Source organism: Diabrotica undecimpunctata, chromosome 6 (genome assembly GCF_040954645.1).
Source record: "Diabrotica undecimpunctata isolate CICGRU chromosome 6, icDiaUnde3, whole genome shotgun sequence".
NCBI classification, from domain to species: Eukaryota; Metazoa; Arthropoda; class Insecta; order Coleoptera; family Chrysomelidae; genus Diabrotica; species Diabrotica undecimpunctata.
Window position 1 is genome coordinate 7646126 of NC_092808.1, and position 23477 is coordinate 7669602.

At 35.1% G+C, this 23477-nt stretch overlaps 1 protein-coding gene across 2 annotated transcripts in view; it reads right to left on the minus strand.

Moving 5' to 3' along the window:
• ab (BTB/POZ-zinc finger protein abrupt) overlaps positions 1-23477 on the minus strand; it is a 146494-nt gene that overhangs the window by 38912 nt on the left and 84105 nt on the right. For both annotated transcript variants that reach the window (XM_072534148.1, XM_072534149.1), the window contains exons 5-6: positions 22935-23157; positions 20606-20662 (exon numbers count right to left, since the gene is read on the minus strand). In XM_072534148.1, the coding sequence (XP_072390249.1) occupies positions 20606-20662; positions 22935-23157 (280 nt within the window). The remainder of the gene's footprint in view (positions 1-20605; positions 20663-22934; positions 23158-23477) is intronic.

The following is a 23477-nucleotide window of genomic DNA, read 5'->3' on the forward strand; positions in this document are numbered from 1 at the left end:
AGAAAATTTAACATGTTAATTTCCACAAAAAAGACAAAATGCTTCATTACCACAGCAAATTTACTAAGATGTAAATTGAAGATGGAAGGTCAGATAATAAAACAAGTGATGGAGTTTAAATATCTAGGCATCACATTATCTAGCTACGGAAAGCTCCAAACAAAAGTGGAAGATCAAGCGAATAGAGCAAACAGAGCTGCCAGTTGCCTGAATGAAACAATATGGAGAAATAAAAATTTCGAGAAAGAAATGAAATGAAGAATTTACAAAACAGTCATTAGACCACGCGGTATCAGACCTCCAATATTGACATACGAGGCAGAAACACGACCAGACACAGGGAGGACAAAAAGGATGTTAGAAACAGCAGAGATAAAAGCTGTTATAAACATTGATAGTAAAATACTATTGGACAGAGCTAGAAGTACATACTGGTAAGAAATAGAAAAGTAGAATGGAACGATCATATTAGTATAATTGCAACAAATAGTAAAGACGGCAAGAGACGGTTCCCCAGTCGGAAGATCACGAAAACGATGGAACGACAATTTACTGGAGGCACATTGAAAAGTAGACAGGGTCCTGTCTAAATAAAAAATAGAAGAAGAAGGAAGTACTTGAAAGGACGAAGAATAAAAAAAAATAGTATTGAAAATTAAAACGATCAAACTACAGTATCTGGAACAATTTAGACATGGAAATAAATACCAATAACTATAATTGACGATGTAAAGAATGATAAAGCTTACAGTGCATCATTGGGAAACGAATACCTTACCAAGAGCATAACAGAGGTCTGGCTATTACGACATAACCAGACACGCAAAGACCCATCTAATCCCAAGATTAAGAAGAATATATATCTCAACATCATTATTTTGATTGTTGTCTGAAAATCAATCAGATTTTTTTATAATAAATAAAGGACGAGAAACAATACACATCTACGTGAATCTTAACAATACCAAATTAACTACATCACATCCGTTCGATAGCCAAGTAATATCAGGATCGGGGAAATATTTATCTCACGATCCGAATTTTCCCTGTAAATTTCCTCGAAAATATCTACAGATAGAATAGAAAAGCGTTCTGTTGGCAACTAACCAAAGGGATAAGCAGTGGCGTCACAATAATATTTTATATGGGAATCATTAATAAGTTATAAGCGGTCAAAGGATATGACATACGAAAAAGTATGCACAAATTAATTTGCCGCACATGGACACCTCAAGGGCGTCATAGAGGATGGGAAACTAGGAATCATAATCTTAAATACAAGGGGGACAAAAGGGGGATTTTGGGAAAATTATAGAGGCATAACATTATTAACATGTGATATGAGGTATCGCAAGGAATTATTATATAACAAATTTTAGTTGAACCGCGCTATCTTGAGCCACCAAGAATCTGGCGTGGTTATTTTACTTCTACCATTTAGAGCGATGTTGCCAGCTAATTCTTATTTTCTGCTAACGGATTCTGTTTAATTTTCGTACTTTTACGCCCAGTTTTTCGACGTATTTCTAGTAGCAACAACACTGTAATTACCGACAACTGTTTATTAAATAATGCTATTCTTCTTCATGTACCATGTCCTTTTAGAACGTTGGTTACCATTCTAGCTATCTTAATTTTATTCACTGCCACCCTAAATAGCATGCTTGTATCAATACTATAGCAATCTCGCAAATTCTTCATCCATAAAGTCTTTCTTCGTCTTGGACTGCGTTTGCCTGCTATTTTTCCTTTCATAATATTTTGTAGCAATATTTGGGACCTCTCACTACATGTTCGAAGTACTCCAGCTTTCTATTCTTGATGGTTTTTATAATCTCAGTAGTCTTGCTGAGGAGTTCTAATATTGTGGAGTTCCGAATCTTTTCCACCAAAAAACTATTAAAATTCTTCTATAGCACTACATTTCGAAGGCCTCAAGGCGATTTAGATCACTTTTATTCACAGTCCATGACTTGACACCATAAAGTAAGATCGAGAACACTTCCGCAGCCAAGTAGGCGGATCCGCAATGCCAATTTTAGGTCTCTGTTACATAATACCTTGAACGTTCTTCTAAAAGCGGCTCTGGCCTGCTCAATTCTGCATCTAATTTAACAGTGACTCTCTGCGTTACAGTTACACTGATATCCAAGGTAAACAATTTGATCAACATGCTCAAGTTTGGTGCTATTTGCATATATAGACGGTTTTGTATTGCTTACTTATTACGAGTATTTTGGTTTTCCGTATGTTCAGATCATGACCTGCTTACTTACAGCTCTCAACGATACTGTCAAGTAATGTTTGCAGATATTCTTGAGTAGATGCTAGGAGTACTGTGTCATCCTTAAATCGCAAATTATTGATGACTTCACCATTCACAATTGTTCCTTCTTGTTTTTCAGAAAGTGCGTTTCTGAAAATTCTTTCGGAGTAAATATTGGAAAAACAGGGGCGACAAGAGGCATCCCTGCCATGCTCCTCTTTTAATATTAAGAGCCTGCGATTCCAGACAGTCTACTAAAACAAATTTGCAATTATGCGAACATCTCTGCCATAAAAGCCAATGTATATTAGAACTTAGATCAATCTTAACACGATCAAATGCCTTTTGGAAGTCAATAAAATAACAGTACATGTATACAGATATATCACGACATCTTTGAGCAAGTTTAGAATTCACAGTTTAAACTTTAAACCTTATATATTTTTAAATAATATATAAAACGTGATAAAATGCACACTTCTTTGACGCATCGCGAAACTGACTGCCCTATAAAAAAGGTGCCCCTCCGGGGGCCACCTCTGGTGCTAAGAGAGCATCATAGCTGGCAGAAGCAGCCTCACGAGAAGACCCTATATTACATCGCAACCCATAACCGTTAAAACATGACTGCAATACAATATCATCTCTAGATATTGATCGGGATGATATGAGGAGAGTTGTATAGATGTATCATTTGTGCGGAATAACAATTTCTGAGCCGTCAGTGGCCGGTTTCTGATCTCGAGCTATTGCCAATAGGGCCGCACAACCTATTATTTCTTTTTTAGGATGATTTTATTTCATATTTCGGGGTTAGTGTTAAAGCATGAAATATTTATAGGAAAGGGTTTGATCAAACGGATAAAACGGATGAAACATTTTATTGGTTATAAGATACGAAAAACAAATCTGTTAATATATATACACTTCTCTCCGAAATTAAGGTATCACCTTAAATATACCAAAGTTTGAAGCTATTTTCCTTCTGGACCGTTAATTCGATTTTGATAATTTCTTTCCATATTATAGGTCTATTCATATAAACGCTACGATATCTTTTCTTAATATTTTCGTAAAAAAAATCATCTCGATCTCTCTATCATCAAAGATTATACAAAACTTTAAACGTAACAAGTTTTGCTAGACATTTAAAGCAAATAAAAGCCAACACTACTTACAAAATTTAGTGACATTTAAAATAACTAAACCCTAAAAAAACATAACCTGAATAATCTTTAACAAGTTCCCTCTCTCAAAAACACTTAGTATTACTAAGAAATACAAAAATAACTAGTTTTTCCGCCCCTATTCCTAATTACTTCTTCATCTAAAATAAAGCGTCGTATTTGGTTGTGATCAATCGTATCCGAAGCTTCTCTCACCATAACTTATATGTCTTTAATGGTGGTTGTCGTCTCCTCGACGATCAATAATATCCCACAAATTTTCTATGAGATTTAGATCCGGGCTGCAGGGTGGCCAATTGATGGTTTGAGAGTCCGTATTCTCCACTACCTATATCTTAATATTTTGTTCATTATTCTTTCTAAGTCTTCCAAGTTGTCGGCTATTATGACTGTATCGTCGGCATCCCTAATGTTGTTAATTAAACTTCCGTTCATTTTTATGCCGACTGTCTCGTTTACCAAAGCTTCTTGGTCGTGCATGATCATGCATTAAAAGAAAATGATTTCCTACGTAAGGAGCAAAGGGTTAGACAAAATGTCTGTATTATAACTTTTATTTGTTCAGGAACCTGTTCGTAAAGCAACAAGGTCCATTTGCGTTGTAAGAGATCTCTTGGCTGTCGAATAACTTTTACACGCGTATCTGAGCTATATAAGCAATACCTTGTGAATTCATCTGTGAACAATTCGTGCTCCCAGTCATCAACATTCCAGTTAATATGCTCTCTGGCAAATTGCAATCTACTTCTACGATCATTTACGTTTAAAGCTAGTGATCTGGCTGGTATCCTTACATGCAAATCTCGTTCAGTGAGATGCCTTTGTACAGTGTTCCTACTAATTTGAATATTATGAACATCTGAAATTGTAGTTATAAATGTCTAATTGTGACAAATTGTGTACTCTACTATGGAGCTGAATCATGGACATTAAGCCGGAATACAATAAATCGACTTAACGTGTTTGAAATGTGGATATTTAGAAGATTGTTAAGGATTCCATGGTAGATCGAGTCACGAATACAAAATTGTTAAGGACAATAGACATAAAGAGGGAAATGGAAAATACAATAAACGAAAGGAAATTGCAATATGTCGGACATGTGATGAGAGGCAAAAGATACAACATCTTAAGACGCATAATTCAAGGAAAAGTAGAGGGTAGGAGAAGCGTAGGAAGAAGACGCGTTTCCTGGTTGAAGAACCTAAAAGAGTGGTTTGGTTGCAGCTCAAGGCAATTGTTCAGAGCAGCTGCTTCTGAGAAGGTCAGAATAGCCATGATAATTGCCAACCTTCGTCGCGGAGATGTTACTTAAAGAAGAAGAAGAATTGTGACAAAATGTTCTCTTAGGGCACTAAGCACGAAAACTGTTTCTCTTTCTTGTTTCTCGGCCTTTCTCTTTCTTCTTAAACATTCACAGTCAGGATATAACAAACTAGTTATGAGTTTAAGCTCATAAATAAATTAAATAAATACTAAAATTGTAGTTCCGCATTTAAGTAATAAATATTAAAACCTCAACACATACTCAATTTCCAAAAAAAATAAATGTGTGGGCAGATATTTTGGGAAACCACATAGTTGGACCTCTTTTCCAAATACTAACTTAATCGGTGAAGTGTATCTGGAGATGTTACAAAGTGCAATTGAACCAGACTTGAAATTCTGGAGGATAATCCAGATGAATTCGGCAACTTGGAAATAACGTTTCAACAAGATGGTGCTCCTGCACACCATTATGGTGCAGTGAGACGTTACCTAGATGAGGAATATCGTGGTAGATGGATTGGACGACGAGGTACGATAGAATGGCCAGCTCGGTCACCGGAGCTCACACCATTAGATTTTTTTTGTGGGGATACTTGAAATCTTGAAATAAAATATACCTGCAGGCAACAACCACTGTCAGATTACATACTAACAGTAATCGCATAAAAATAGAACGGGGGGTTAGACAAGGAGACCCAATGTCACCTAAACTTTTTAATACGGTGCTAGAACATGCTTTTAAGATCTAGGTATGGCAAGAGAGATGGTACAGGAACTCGTTGTGGCTACAGAAAATGTAGGTTTAAATATAAATATCTCGAAAACAAAAGTCATGACCAATTTGGTACCCAACCAGAACATCAGTATTGGTGGGAAAGAAATAGAACTCGTAGATAGATATAAATACCTGGGACATGAAATTATGAGTGGCAGACTGAAGAGAAGAATCGGCCTGAGAGAAACTTTTAAAAGTGAGCTGCCCACATGCCTAAAGAGAAAGGTATTTGATCAGTGCGTCCTCCCAGTCTTGACGTACGGAGCAGAAACACTTACCTTAACAAAAGCAGCAGCTACCAAACTGAGAGTCACGCAGAGAAGAATGGAGCAGTCCATGTTAGGAATAACTCTACGAGACAGAATAACCAACGAAGACATCAGGAGAAGAACCGGAGTGACTGACATCATCGAGAAGATAGCCAGACTAAAATGGAGATGGGCAGGACACATAGCCAGAATGACAGATGGGCGATGGACAAAGAGGTTATTGGAATGGAGGCTAAGGGAAGACAAGAGAAGCGTCGGTCGACCACCTACAAGATGGACTGACGATTTAAGAAAACTCAATAAAAACTGGATAAGAGCGGCGCAAGATAGACGGGGTTGGAAACATGAGGAAGAGGCCTATGTTCAGCAGTGGACTCTTGAGGCTGGATGATGATGATGACTTGAAATCTAAAGTTTACGCTACAGCACCCCACAATATTGACATTCTGAAACAACGAATTGTTGAAGAATGTAGGACAATTTCTCTCGACACATTTGAATGAGTCATTACTGTCAGGATGTAGATGGAACATATTTTGAACACTTACTATAAGAACTGGTTGTTAAAAATATTTAATTTATTCATCAAAATGAGCTTAAGCTCAAACAAAATTATTATGACTGAATAGGTATTTTCGATATCTTTCAAACGAGGTATCACTTGCCATAAGGTCCCATTTAAAATTACCTGTCACAGTGATGCTGTGACGTCATCTGTCACTATTACGTGACCTGTAATGATTAGTTAAGAAGCATACGTCTGTTTATTACCTCCCCCTCCAAATTTCACTATTATAACAATATCCGTTCAAAAGATACGAGGGGGAAACGGACTTTTGACTAGCACTGTATATATATATATATATATATATATATATATATATATATATATATATATATATATATATATATATATATATATATATATATATATATATATTATTAAATTTGTCACAGAAAATTATCTTTCTGGTTATTTGTGATCTTAATTCTTTTGTTCTTTTGTTAGATTAAAATTATAGGTTTGGACCGGATAGTGATAATAGCGTCTAGTTACAAAAATTCTTTTGTTCCGCCTACAAGACTGGACTTATTCCGGTACTACCGACGCCTACAACGCAACCAGACTAAGGTAGGTACATAGAATCGCTAAATTTCGATTTTATATTTCTGTTTAAACGAATCCCGAAAACAATATACCAATTTTGGAGATATTAAGTCTCCCCGTCCAAAAGTTTTACACAAAATGTATATACATAACAGTAATTTGAATTATGTAGTCACCAAAATTATTCAAATTATCGCATTGACGTCACGAATTTTATGATTCATAAAAAACTATTATGGCGTAAAAAACCTGATCAATAAATTGCGGAATACCTTAAGATTTCTAAAATAATTACAGTATTTACTAAGAATAGAAACTATTGCTCTTGTACCAAAAATCGTTGAATCATAATTAAGTTCAGGTGTTCGAAACTTACCTATTCACAATTTTAGGGCGGAGGCGCCGTATAGCAACAATCTAATCGTGCTGATTTATTATGTTTAATCAGGCATGTTATCAGAATAGTGCTAAACTTGTCTTGTAATCATAACTACGTTCATTATAGTACAAAGTATTATTGTTTATAACATCTAGTAATTACCCAATATCCGATTATTTTTATTTGTTAGTTATTAATTACATTTTTATTGTTATTTTGTGAATTGTAATTAACAAAGCGGTCAGTCGGGGGCACCTTATAGTAAAAATCATTGTACAAAAATAATGTTTTTACAAGGACTACAAAACATTAGATTAACGTTAAATATTCCAATGAAAATATTGTGAAGATAATAAATAATATTATAATAAATCGTTTTCTAATATGAGTCCGAAATGAGATTTTTGTATGCTTCGACCGCCCCATCTGGCGTCTTGAAATGTTTACCGCGTAGTTTTTTTTATTCTGGCGAACGCAAAGAAATCACACGGTGCCAAGTCTGGACTGTATTCAGCATGACCCACCAAACCGATATTTTTCGCCTTTAAATACTCTGTATGAGCTGTATGAGAACTGACGTTGTCCTGATACAAGAGGATGCGAAGATTCCGGTTGTTTTTTCGGAGTTCATCAATCACTTCTGTTCTCAACGCTGCGTGCGCGTTTTCAACTATTGTTTGAACAACTACTTTTATTGGTTTGGTTCGTCTATACAGCCATATCGTTGATTCCTTTTTCGTTTCGTTCTCATATTTCATAACAATATTTCCATGTTTTATCACAAGTCGCGATTTTTCGTACCTGAGCTGCTTTCGTTCTTCGTTCTTCTTCTAGTGCTGACTCACTACAAAACGTATTGTATTTTGAGAACGATTTCCGAAGTGGAAATTGAAACGTCAATAAACGTACTTTAACCTTTAATTGTGGCTTATTCCCATTTAAATAGTAATTACTTTAACATGCCACAAGAAAATAGCTTTAGAACAATGTTGTATTGAAGATGTGTGTTAATGTTTGGAGCTCGTTTCCTGTCTCGGCGATTAATGCGGCGTCGTCTGCATAACATAATATTTGGATTTCTTTGTTCCCCATTTTGTAACCATGACCTTTACGTGGTGCTTGTATTATTTCGTCTATTATTAAAGAGAAGTGGGCTTAACGAGTTACCCTGTCTGACTCCGCTTTGTACTGATATACACTGTGTTAGTTTTCCATTTATCTTTGCCTGTATTCGATTATGGAAGTAGATGCTTTCGATGGTTTGTATAATATTGATTGGTATGTTTCTTTTATACAGTAGGTGTAAGACGTCTTCGATTTGGATGCGATCGAAAGCCTTTGTCAGGTCTGTAAAGCATAGATATGCTGGTTTATTGTACTTGATGGCCTTTTCTGTGATTTGTCTTGGTACAAATACGGCGTCTACGCAGGATATTCCGGATCTGCATCCTTATTGTTCATCTGATAAAGTTGTTAGTTTATTGATTTTGTTGAGAGGATAAGATGTTGATAGTTGAAGGACTTTTGTGGTAAGCTTAAGTACGATGTTCAGTAGATTTACACCTCTAAAATTGTTGGGGTCGTCTTTATCTCCTTTCTTGAACATTGGTATCATTAAGCTGTTTCTCTATGCGTCTGGTATCTTGCATCATTCTACTACAGTAATTATTATGTCAATTAAATAAAGTTTCAAATTGACAACAGAATATTGGTTTGATTGAAGCGTGGTCGATAAACAATGCAGACAAAATATTCGATATATACATAGTTTCTGAAGCTCTTGGAACGGCTTAACTTCGAGTATTTACGCCCAGGAATATTACTTCTGGGTGTCGTAAATTTGGAATCTACCCTTTTAACGAAGGGGTGTTTTCAGATGACGATTTCTTAGCTTCCTATGTCACTGATCGCTCGACAACCTTTCCCCTTCCAGCTTTAGTAAACACCACATCAAAAGTAGTGACTTTATGTGAAACAGAAAATGCATTTGTTCTCCTGTAGTGCGTTTAGGTAATACATGCCAGCTGTCTGTTACTGTTGTAGGACCTGCCGGTGAAGAGCCTGCCCACTCCACACGTCTTTTTGTTTCAGTTGCGGGAACTTCTAGTGATACAAGTCATTCAGTTCCCGTTGTTGCATCAGGTCAGCATGTAATACATCTAATTCTAGTCATGAAAGTAAAGAACCTGAATTTCTATCGACTCCCACAGGAAAAAATGTGTTAAAAAATTTATAACCCTGGAACAAGTTCAGCCTTATCCTAGGGCACAGGACAGGAAAAGGAAAGCTGGTGGAATGATCGACTTTTAGATACAAACTGCATTTGCATGTATTTATTGACAATAATAAAATACACCAACAAATTATAATAACTAATTTTCCAATTTAACTCGAACACTTCTAACTTTCTCTTTCTTCATCAAATATCAATAAAAGAACGACTTCCCTAACGGCTTCCGTGTCTATACTCCATAATGTACATTTATTACCCCGTATTCGATAAAAACCGCCCTGCTATTGCTTTCGTTTCGTTATATTTTAAGAAATTACGCTTCGTATATCCCTAGCCTTTGCCCTTTTCAGAGTTGATCTTCCCGAACTTTTGTCCCTTGCCATTGAGTCGCAACACAAAGGACTGCGTAGTGAGGAGTAACAGTTTTTGGTTTATTAACGGCGAATAACTGGCGTTCTATAAGAGCTCGTTTGTAATAAATATTTCAACAGATACGAAAAGGTTACCTTGTTATTAGTTTCAGTTGTATTTGTTTTCCTGTATTTTATACGAGGAGTGACACTTCCTAAACAAGGAAATGAGTAAGGAATTGAAGAACAAATTACAGGAAGTAAGTGTATGTCATAAAAGACACGCAAACTAATTAAAATATGACCAAAGGAGAAAATGCACAGCATTATAATAAAGCCATACATTATAATATAGACGCATCAAAAAAATAGTCTACAACACGTTTAAGCCTTTTGGTTTATTTTTGTAATACATATAGTAAGGTTAATTGTCAGCAATGTAATAAAATTGTTCTTTTTTTTAAGATTGTATTTATTCACCATCTTTTCAGTGAGCCTACTTAAAAGTGGCATAAAAAATATCAAAGTTATTATAAATGTTTATAAGCTAAAAAGTTAGCCTTTTTTCAAACGGTTTTTTAATAACAATTTTGATAAAATGTTTCACAAGAAACGTTTTATAGACAAAAAATGATTTTTTCACTTTTTGTGATTGTAAAACTAATCAGTTTTTCCTCTGGCGAACGTGGAACTGGCGAAAGAGTGGAATTGATGAGAGAAACGCAGTTTACGGAACTCATAGAAGCTACAAAAGCTCTGTATAAAGAAAATAAAGTGTCCATTAAAATGGGAACAAGAATCATAGGAGAGTTCACCACAACAAAAGGACTCCTGCAGGGTTATTCCACATCTCCAACCCTATTCAAAATATACTTAGAGAAAACCTTGACTACATGGAAAAGAAAATGCGAAGGCATGGGAGTACCGATACGAAACGAATACCTATATACGTTAAGCTTTGCAGACGATCAAGTAGTGATTGCACAAAATCAAGAAGACCTCAGTTACATGATGAAGAAACTACAAGAAGAATATACCAAGGCTGGCCTAGATATTAACCTCGCGAAAACAGAGTACCAATCTATAAGTGAAGAAGACATAGAAGATCTACAGATTGATGACAACGTAACAATCAAAGGAAAGGATAAATTACAATTCCCTGGGGTTTATAATCACGAAAAAGGCAACAACAGAGTAAAAAACTAAGCAAAGATTGGAACAAACAAGAACAACCGACAAACGACAACTTAACTCAGTATGGTGGGATAAACACCTAAATATGAAGACAAAAACACAGGTGTATAAAACATTAGTGCGAAGAATCATGACATATGGGGCTGAAAATTGGATTAAAAACAAGAAAAGCAGAAGTAAGATAGTAGCAACAGAGATGGAATGTCCGCGAAGATGCTGCAGAGTAACAAGAATGGATAGGAGAATAATGACGAAATCAAGCAACAAACATCAATAGAAACAGACATACTAACGTATATAGAACAAAAAAGACTAAAGTGGTATGGACATGTAAGAAGAACTAGCGACCGCAGATGGATAAAAAGAATAACCAAATGGAGTCCCATAGGAAGGAGGAAAAGAGGGCGACTCTGAAGATCTTGGAGGAACGAAGTAGACGACGCCATGAGTAAGAGAGGCCTAAACGATGGAGAATGGGACAACAGAGAGAGAGATGGGAACGGTTGAGCGAGAAAAGGCAGTGAATACTGTAGAATCCCTGAATATATAAACGCAGCTTAACTACACAAGATCAATCAACAACTGATTATTAACTATGGCGTCAATCATTCGAAGTGTCTATGTCCAGCAGTAAGCAGTGCAGTTAAAAAGGCGTTGATGATAATAATGATTATGTAGCTTTGCAAGAGAGAAGGGACAACCAAACCTTTTACTCTTTTTTGTATTTTTTTTAATTTATGTGACAATTTCATTTACGTTCACATTTTTCTCTGTGATTCTTCGTAATTATAGTTTCGTATTCCATTTTTCCAATGTAATCGCTTTTCGGATGATTAGTGGTCAAATTTTAGTTATATATATATATATATATATATATATAATTTTAAAGTTTTTACAAATTATCAATTAAATGTTTAATATATATGGTTCTAGGTTTGATAGTAAACCTATCAATAATGTCACTTGTAGACAGAAAATTGTTCATTTACCCCAACTGTCTTTATTTTAATAACCAGCATGTAATTTGACAACTCTACACTGTTGCCGTACTACAGTATGTCTTAGTTTTCATGAAATGCGGTCATGTTCAACTAAAAAAATAAATATTATATAATGATCCATGTTAAAGACCTATTAACTCCGGTTTGCTGGCTCCGGTTGTATTTTCGTAAAAGCAATACAACCCATTAATTTTTCCCAAAAAACATTGCACCGTTTTTTTCTTTTAGTAATGAATATCTGTTGTACATGCATCTCGTGCCAAGAGTCAATTACCGAAAAACTATTATCAGAAATATATAGGTACCTAGTTTCTCCCCCTCGATTCGGGCCGGTTCAGTTGGCGAGCCTGTAATGAATCGAATTCTCGTCTGGAACTGGAATGGGAGTTTATTTTCGGGAAAACTAACGCAATAAAATAAATTTAGGCTGTTTACCCTTCACCAATGGATTGTACACAGGGAAAAAGTTATTAGAAAGATGAAGCAGACTAATTAGGCACAAATAACAGTGTTATTAGTCAGGAATATTATATAGGAATTACAGCAAACATCCGAATAGTAAACAAAGCCTCAAAATACGTGGTAGGCCAAAAAACAACAGAAATATTTGCAGTCCATTTGAAGATGAAGTTACTATTTATGAAGCTATGAAGTAAAACATACGGAAGAGACGGAATACATAAAATAGAGCACGATGAATAAAATGGAAGAAAGTGAGTGGTGTTGAATACGTGTATTTGTCAAATCTCTGGAAGGAGCAGGGGAAGGTCAAATAGAAGAAAATTAACAGTTTAATTCTGTGTTTAATTTAGTGGTTTGTAAATTTTCATTCTCCCTTATCTACTTGACATTGAAAAGAACCTTAACCTTAACAATTTTTCATACAACAAAAATTTGTAGGTACTAGAATCATTGACAGATGAACTAATGGTAAAGCAATTTAGAATTCTAAAATGAGTTATCAGATTCTGATTGGTTCCGAGGCTTTATATCGGTTCTTTGAGATGACAAAACTTATACAAAAACTAATATTGCATTACCAGACGCATGAAGAAACAGCATAATGATACCAATGTTCAAGAAAGGAGATAAAGAAGACTCCAACGATTATGGAGGTAAAAATCTACTGAACACCGTACTTAAGCTTACCACAAAAGTTCTAACTAACAAAATCAATAAACTAACAACTTTATCAGATGAACAACAAGAATTCAGATCCGGAAGATCCTGCCTAGACGCCGTATGTGTACTAACACAAATCACAGAAAAGGCCATCGAGTACAATAAACCAGCATATCTACGTTTTATAGACCTGACAAAGGCTTTCCATCGCATCCAAGTCGAAGACGTCTTACACCTACTGTATAAAAGAAACATACCAATCAATATTATACAAACCATTAAAAATATCTACTTTTATAATCGAATACAGGCAAAGACACTTCTCTTTAATATAATAATGGACGAAATAATACAAGCAGTACCTAAAGGTCAATGCTACAGAAAGGGGAACAAAAAAATCCAAATACTATACTATAAAATAATAAAGAAAGAAACAAGGTTTAGATATCTGGGAATAGATATAACTAGTTACGAAGATGTTGAAGAAGAAGTACGATAACAAAGCTTAAAAGCAAGTAAAGCAGCGGGATCTCTTAATGACACAGTCTGGAAGAACAAACAATTAAGACAAGACACAAAAACAAGAATCTATAATGCAGCAATTAGACCTATATTAACATATACGTATAAAACGAGACGACTACTAGAAATGTTGGATAGGAAGAGAAGCGAAAACATAAGAAGAGTATGCAATATAGAAGACATACATGGATGGGTGACAAAACGGAAACAGGAGTGGAACGAACATATTAGTAGAATGGCAGTGGATAGGATAGTACGAATAGCACGAGATAAGTCACCAAATGAACAAAGACGTATTGGCAGACCAAGAAAAAGATGGTGCGATAGCTTAAACAATTTAGGAGGCTAATATTAAAAAAGAAACATGCTTTAAAGCCTACATACAGGAAGGAAGAAGAAGAAGAAGTTGAACAGTTATCAGGAATCGAGGTTCTTCAAGTAAGTTATAAAATAACTTAGCGACTTAATTTTTTTAGTAATATAACATGAAAGTTTTTGTTAACAAAAGAAACTGTTAGGTGTAACTAATAAAGTATACTCCCTCTATAACGAACACGGTTATTTCGAGTTTTCGCTTATAACGAGGTACATTAGATGTAACGTGAAATTTCTATTGAACTATAACCCTCTATAGCGAGGTAAATTTGCTTATAACGAGATAAAATAAGATTGAAAAACGTGTTTTTTTACGTTTTGGCCCGACCGTAGCTATAAATAAATACCCGTTTTAACTGCCATCCGCAATAAACTTCTTACAATTTATGATTCTTAGTCGGAAATTTACAATTTATGATTCACAAGTGTCGTTGTAGGGGGTTGACCATTCACACCTAATAATATAGGTCCTAATAGACAAGATGTGGAAAGTGTTTTAAAGGTTGTCAGAAACTTTATCCAAAGAAAAAACGCAAATGAAGAAGCATAAAACTGTTTTATCTTTAGAAAATTTGATAGATAGAATACTGGACAATTTAAAGCAGTCAAAAATGACAGACTTCTTCCAATTGCAGACGCAGTAGTTTATGTTATTCTTGAAAATACGCTTTATACAGATTTACAGAATACAGATTTTTTGTTTTAACGTATGTCATTGACAATAAAAGTAAACAACTTTTTTTCAAAAACGCCGTTCAAACAATATTTATTAGCATCTTATATTGCTCCGAATGGCTTCACTATAGAAAGTTAATGTTTTAGAAAACTACATATTCATATGTATGCACAGTATTATTGTCGTTGGATATAACGAGATCCGCTTATAACGAGGTAATTAGTCTGCCATTTCAGTTCTCGTTATAGAGGGAGTCTACTGTATTACTAGGTGTACTACAATACCATAAAACATTTTCTTTTATTCATCAACGACAACGATTGTATTATAAAAAGATTGATTAATTACGCCTTTTTGACCGGGAGTAAATACTTTTTGTATTAAACTCTCTTCTTCTTCTCATTGCGCCGTCTCCTTTCGAAGGTTGGCGATCCAAATGACAATTGTAGTTTTGGAAACTGCTGCGCGAAAGATCTCTGCGGATGAGCGATATTAAACTCTACATTGACGTTATTACGAATTTGCTGCTGGGTGGATGGATACAATTACCCAATGCCCAATTACTAAAAAAATATATATACTAATTATATTAGTAGTTTCTGTTGAAATTGCTTGATATACGCAATTTAAACTGTCGCCCATAAAAGAATTATTTTATCCACCGAAGTAGCATTAGGATTTTCCGAAGCAGAAATTTCCCATTTCCCTATTTTAGTGAAAAGTCGGTTGAAGGCCAAGATTACACTTATTTTTGCTTCTTTTTTCGAACACTGGCTCGAGATAGCTGATAAACAGCTTTCTTCCATTTTCCACACTTTCTCTGGATTTTCTCTGGAGTCGCCCGAATATCCGCTGGAACGTGTTCATTTCCTTTTATACTCATCCACATCTAGAAATCGAAAATGTTCACGAAAACATTATTTTCGCGGGTTAACGTTGTCAAAACAGCCAAAGGGATTTTTTCTATTGATTTTAAAGTATCTCTCTCCGTTAATAAACAAACTGAATTTTGTTCAACACATTATAGATATTTTATTGTAGTTAACTAAAAACAATAACCCGAGAATTTTATATGCCACAGCAAGAATATATAATAATAAACTCAAAAGAGTATTTATACCAAGAATGTAAGAAGAAGATATAAATCACAATAAAAAAGCTATAGTAGAAGTCATAGTTAGAATGCAGTGCAGGTAAGATAGGCAATTTATTTCTTACGGAAGACTACGTTGCTAGTTTGCCAGAGGCGGCGCATCAGGACCGGATTTAAGAATCATAGCACTGGAATATACGTGCACACAACAATTGCCTACGGTTATATAAAAGACTATCATCATTGTTTTAACTAAAGCATGATTCAATGATCGGTGTATAAATAAGAGAGTTACATTGTCGAACTAAACAATAACATGAAGACAAATACTATATGATCTGCTTTTGATAATATAAATTTGGATATCCTTGAACAAAAGTTATTGTCAGTCGGGATACCTATAGGTATAACATCCTTTTTGAAAACTTTGTACTCAAAGAGATTGATTTACTTAAAAATCAATGAGAAATTTTTTTCTCATCGACTGTCCAATATAGGCCTGCCGCAAGGAAGTATTTTAAGTCGACTTTTATATATTTTATATAATATAGATTTAGAAGTCATTGTTCTTATTAACACAAAAATACTACAATTTGAAGATGATGTGGTACTCTATTCATCAGACAAATCAATCGATATTTCTAAAAATAATTTAACAACAGCTATTTCAACAATACATTCATATTATGAATCAAATGGATTAACATTATTAGAATCCAAAACAGAAATCTGCTTCTTTTTTAGAAAACATAGAATTCCAGAAGGGTATATAAATTGTGGTCAATTCAAATTTCCAATTAAAAACTATCAAATACCTGGGAACTTATTTAGACAGAAAACTTTTGTGGAAAGACCATATTCAACATATCATTAAAAAAACCGAAAAAGCTATGAATATCCTAAGAGCTTTCTGTAAAACAAACTGGGGTGCAGATCCCAACATTAGTTTAATGTTTTATCGATCGATTATAACCAAAGAATAGATGGAGTGAGAAGGAGAGGCAGACCCAGAGCACGATTTAAGGATCAGGTGGAAGAAGACTTGAGAATGTTGGGAGTACGAAACTGGAAAGCCAATGCGAAGAATAGGAGAGAATGGAGACTTATCCTTGAGCAGGTCAAGACCCACCATAGGTTGTGGAGCCAATTATGATGATGAGGAGATGCGAATCAGTTTTAATTCCCATTGTCCACGCAAACATGTCTCTTTGTCGACTTGGGTACTGGCCATTAGATCAAAAACTTATTGGCAAAAACTATGAAAGCTCAATTTTTTTTTCATTTTCACAAGCGGATGAAAATACTTACATCATGGAGCCGTTGCCAGTATCGTATTGTCGTGAATTTCAAACATGATATGACTCTTAGTGTGCAAGTAAAACGTGTTCTGTTAAATGTGTTGAATCATCATCTGAACTTAAAAAATGGTTACAGCTTGACTATTTACTTACTTACTTAGTCCTAAGCCTTTCTACCGTTAGGTGTAAGGCTGGTGGGGTTAAGATTTGCACTGTTGTCTCCATGCTATCCGGTCTTGTGTTAGATTTCGTGCACTTTCCCATGTCAATCCTTTCTTCTTAACTTCTTTTCTGATTTCGTCTACCCACCTAACTCTTGGTCTTCCTCGTTTGTTTTTCCCTTGCATTCTCGTTTCAAACACTCGTTTTGTTAATCTTTCATTCGGCATTCTACACACGTGCCCGAACCATCTTAGTTGCCCCTCTACTATTTTTTCGTTTATTGGTTCTAGTTTTAGGTATGGTCTGATTGTTTCGTTTCGTATTTTGTCTGTCCTCTTTCTGTTTGCTATTTTCCTCATTCCAGGAACCTCATTTCCATAGCATTGTCTCGAGATTTTTGTCTCCCAGACAATGTCCATGACTCGCTATTATAGATGATTGTAGGTCTAACTACTGATTTAACGACTGCCGTTTTTACCTTCTCCGGTATTTCTTTTTTCCCCAAAAATGTTGTTTTCATAGTGTTAAATAAGCTTCCTGTTCGTCCCATTCTCTCATTTATTTCCATGTCTTGTTTACCGTTTGATTCAATTATTGCTCCTAGTTATTTAAAATGTTCCACTTGTTCTAGTTGTTTTCCGTTTAATTATATTGCGTGTGTCTTTCTCTTATTTGAAATTATCATTGTTTTTGTTTTCTCTGTATTTATTTTCATATTTATGTTTGACAGTTTTTCTTCTAGGATTTCAAGGTTGTTCTGTAGGTCTTCTCTGTTTTCTGCTATCAAAACCATGTCGTCTGCAAATAGAAGCTCTGATAGTTGAGTCTGTTTCATTTGCCAGTATCCTAATGTTAGTTTTCTCATTCTTCTCTTGGCTTTCTTTATTGCTTCATCCAGTACCACTGAGAACAGCAGTGGGCTCAACACGCATCCCTGTTTGACGCCTTGACTTGTAGTAAATTCTTCGGATTTCTCGTTGTTGGTTCTCACCGTATTTGTATTATTATTGTACATATCCTTTATTACATCAATTGTTATCCTGTCAACTCCTCTTTCCTTTAATGTCCTCCATACGTCCTTTCTTTGTATTCTGTCAAACGCCTTTTCCAGATCAATAAAGCATATATGTATTTCTCTATTTTTATTGATTACTTTCTCACTTATTTGTCTTATTGTGAATATGTGGTCTTGCGTGCTTCTGTCCTTCCTGAATCCACATTGTGTATCTTCCATAGTTGGTTCTATTTGGGTTTTTATTCTTGTTTCTATTATTCTTGCGAATACTTGATATAGTAATACCTCGGTAATTATTACAGTTTCTCTTGTCGCCCTTTTTGTGTATTGGTAGTATAATGTCTTTCTTCCAGTCCTGTGGTATTTCTGCTCTCTTTATGATATCATTCAATAGTTCTTTCATGCTGTCCACTCCCTCTATTCCCATGAATTTTATCATTTTCGGGGTGATATCATTCTTGCCTGGTGCTTTGCCTAATTTAACTCTTTCAATTGCCTTTTCTAGTTCCTCTGTTGTTATGACAGCTTGACTATTACTGTGGAAAAAGTTTCGAAAATGTGCGGTGTGAGTGTTCGCAAAATTTATGACATCCGCGAAGAGGCCCAGCAAGGCGAACTAAAACCGGTACAAAAAAGAAAGAAAAACAGTTTTCAGTCCAATTCACGTGAGAACTCTTACGATGAGGGAGTGAAATCTCGAGCAAGGAAAATTGTCCATGATTTTTTTTTTGGAAAACATACCACCAACCTTCGACAGCATAATAAACAAAGTGAAGGATGTCGAGGACCTACCAGCTTTTTCAAAAACCACATTTTGTAGGCTATTAAATGACATGGGTTTTAAATATGGTAAAAGAGGTCGATATTCGATAATGATAGAAAGAAAAGACATCCTATCCTGGAAACACAAGTACCTCAGACAAATAAAAACATTGAGGAAGAAGAATAATGTAAACTTTGTTTATACCGATGAGTCTTGGATTAACGTCGGTTCTTCAGTCAAAAAGGGGGACGCAACGATCAAGAATCCACGAGATATCTTCATAAAAGGGCTCTCTACTGGACTGAAAGCTCCAACCCAAAGAGGTTCTCGGTTTTTTTTAAAATGGTTTTGTGGAATAGGCCGAATTAACTTTCTTGGCCAAGAAGGGAACCGCTGATTGAAGGGAAAGCATGGTTTGAGAAGACGTTAATTCCAAACTTGCCGAAAGACAAAAATACATTTCTATACAGCCCTGCCAAATTTATTTACCGAAAAAATTGTGGAACAAAAGGCAAATCAAAGGGCATTCTTTAATACCCTTTTATCTGTTGCAACTATGGTTATATCGTCCGCATATCCTATTATTTGTACTGCATTCTTGTTTATAGTTCCTAGTGATATGTGATCTTGTCTAGTGATAGAATAAGTAGTACCGTTGAGAGTGCATCTCCTTGTCTTACTGCATTTGTTATTTTTATTATTATTGTTCTTTCTCTTCCGGTGTCTATTATTACTTGGGAATCTCGCATTGCCATTTCTATCATTCTTATAATTATATTTGGTACCTTACCATCTTGTCAGTCTCCGATACAGGACAGAAATGAAATGAAAGAATGAGCATTCGATTAGCATGCTGAAATATTACTGATAGAAAATAACTGATAGATATAACGCGCACTCACGGAATCTAAGAACAAAGCAAAATAATATTAAAGTACTAACATTTGGTGTTTTATTTTGAGTTCCTCAATTAATTTACATTTTTCTTGCATCCATATCTCCTTGGCTATCAATTCTTTAGTCTTGTTCTCTTTCTAGGATGTTCTTTTCGCACATTCAGCACTACGTCTTTGATATAATACCATTTTTGTTCTACACTCTGTTCTTGTTGTATAACGGTTTCTAGACAATCGCTAATAATAGAATATACAATATAAAACAAGACACAAGGCTTTTAATGCCTCTAAGGCCTAATATAAGAAAAAAAAAAGAAGAAGAACAGATCTGGGATATTTAAACTGCCTATTTAACTACTAATTACTAAAGATCACTGATAAACAATATTTGAAAGAAATAAAAGAATCAAAGAAATAGAAGAGTGTAGAAATATTTGTATATTGAAACTGCCCAATTCAGAAACATGGCAACACGCACGTTAACTCTACATAAAATTTTCCTCTTTCTATCGAGAATCCGTTATTGCATTAAATATTGTAATGATCTCCTGATAAAACAACCTATTAAAGGCTATAAGAGGGTTAGTTGTGAGACTAACAAAGCAGTCTAAAATTGGATCATTTTTTACTTATTTAATGAAAATTTACTTACCAAAATTGTCAGGACTGTTGTGCATTCCCGAAGGTCCCGGCATAAGTCCTCCTAATCCTGAAACAAACAATAGTTTCTTGTATACTTTCTACTTAAATCAAAAACTGTTTCTTTTGTAATAATTTACATATAACTCTGCTCAATGTATGTCACAAACAGGCTTCAGTCACGAAAATTACTTAATTATCGTTCATAAATATCGTATATATTCATAAGTCCCGATTTCATACAATTTATTTCTTTTCTGATCATAATCTGGATAACAATTTGGCAAAACTTAGTAGAAATACATACAATTAATACTCTACCACTTATACGTGTTTAAAAATGCTAATATGTAAGAAGAAAATCACGACAAATTCTAAAATATATTCACTTTCATATAGATTTTTACTCATTGTTTCTTTTTAATTATTTCGAATATCTCCTCAATTATTATGCGATGTTTTGTTTCCATTTTGAATTTGTTTCGAATTTGTTCGTTTTTTATCCTTTCTGGTACATTTCCGTAGTCATAAACTTAGTCTATTAGCTATTACTTGTAAGGACCTACACTTGTAAACCTTTTGGTGCAACTGTATGAACTACAGTTCTATGATATACTTTTTTTTCTTCGTATTCCGTCTGATTGTCTAAGTCGGAGAAAAGAATGTCGCCGTACGCTAGCTAGGGCCCTGGCCAATCATTGTACTGTGTGCATAACTCCTCGCCTTATATGGACAATGAAATTAACATTAATTTATGATTCGTTATTAAAATATTATCAATCTGCTATTGGCCGATTGTGTACAGAATTGCCCCCATTACTTTGGGAGTAGGAACTCAAATGTATAAATACGTGTTTCGGCATCTGTTGATCACCAGACCTTGGCCCGGTCTCAGTCTTTAGTGACCAGCTCGGGCTCCCTGCCGGGAGTCCCCAGCCCTTACAGGCTTACTGCCTCACGCTTAACTCTGTATCTGGTGTTACCATTGTACCTTCGAATCTCTGAAGTTTTATTCATCAAACTCAATCCATTGCACAAGGGAAAACATATATAGTTATACCTTAGTAACAAAGGAACGCCTTTGTTAAGGCTATACCGACATGGAAGACGCTCCATAATTTTATGGAGTAACGAGCACCCAGGGGATAAGTATTTACATGTGTATACATGTAGTCGTCATTAAATTAAGGACTTAGAAACCCCCTGAGGTAACAAGAGTTTAAAGTTTATGACATTGCTCTGCCTTTATTTATTCTTTCCCTATCATCTTCATTATTGCCCTTTTTATTAAAGATTACACCTAAGTATGTTCCTACACTGTTTATTTTGTGATTTTATAAGTTTTTTGCCATATAGTTAAGATCTAATTCATCTTCGGCGATCACCGTTTGGTCATGCGGGAAGAAAAGTCTAAAAAGTATGTCTCCTGCCACCATTATTCCCATATTCTAATATTTTCTCAGTCAGTTTTCCAGGAATCTGCTCAGCAATCTGATAAAACATCAATCTTGTTTTAAATCCTTGTCTTGATATCATTTTTTATTTTAATTCTTGAATAGTTGCCTTCATAGCATTTTTGCATTGCCCTAATAAGTCATCATCATCATCATCAATGGCGCTACAACTCTTCGTGAGTCTTTGCCGCGTTTACTATTGTCTTCCATGTTTGTCGGTCCTGTGCCAGTAATTCCCATTGTCGCACTCCCATTTTCTCTAGATCTTCTTTGACTGCATCTTTCCACCTTTTTCTAGGCCGCCCTACAGACCTTCTTCCCTCTGGCCTTTCCCAGAACACATTGTTTATAATAATTTATAACCCTAATAAGTGCTATTCTCAAGTTTATTATTGCCTTCCACAACTAAGAAATTGGTATATAGTCATAGTCTTTTTCAGGTCTTCAGGGTTTATCTATTGATTTACGTTTACTTGAATCCCTTCTTGTGAGTGTTTCTGAATTGCTTGTGGTATTTTGTTGTTTTCTATCTTAAACATTGTGCAATTTCTCATTTATAAATGACAACGGGTAATCATTTTTGGTAAAACCTTTGTTAGCAGGATTTTTCTTCCTGTCATAGGAGAACAGATAAGACTACCCATGCGGACAGCCTCTGACTACCTGCGCGGATACGGTATCTCCCAGTAACGTTGTTTCTTCTATTCCTTTAAAGAATCGTCCTTGTGATTGCTTCGTGAGAGGTGTTCGAATTCAAAAGAAAAGAATTACAAAATCGCGAGCCGAAATTACAGTAGAAACAGCGAACAAACCTACAACAACTTTATATAAAATCATAACCATATCCATTTTGCTTACTCTTATAAACAAATGATGGCAAATATTTACCTTGAAGTCCTAAAAGTGCATTGTGAAATCCGCCTGGACCCCGCGTCGGGTCCATTATTCCGCCGTTCGTGCTAAATGGATGATGATCGTCTAACATGGGGTATTCGGATGGTTCAGTCTTTGGGGTAACGGGATCGTCGCCATGGTCGCTCATGGCTGTATCACTACTATTGCTGTCTTCGCCCGTCGACTGGGCTTGTATTGATGATTCTGAATTGCCTTTCTGAAAACAACAAATCACCATTTAATATCACGCTTTGAAATAATTTATTTAAAGCTCATTGATAAGAGCAAAGCTAGGAAAAGTTGTAAAATAACACCTACAAGTTGGATAACATTGAAGAATAAATAAAAACGAAGGAAAATTTAATGAATTTGACTGGGTATGGTATCAAAACAATTCTTTAGAGGAGTTGCTTCCGAAGTTAGAGTGCTAAAGTCATGATATCAGTCAAGGGCAAGCTGTTTGTTTAAAAAGCTGACTTTTCAAGTTTTGCGAGATATCTATATTAAATTTTCGATTATTTTTGTAATGTTAGTGTG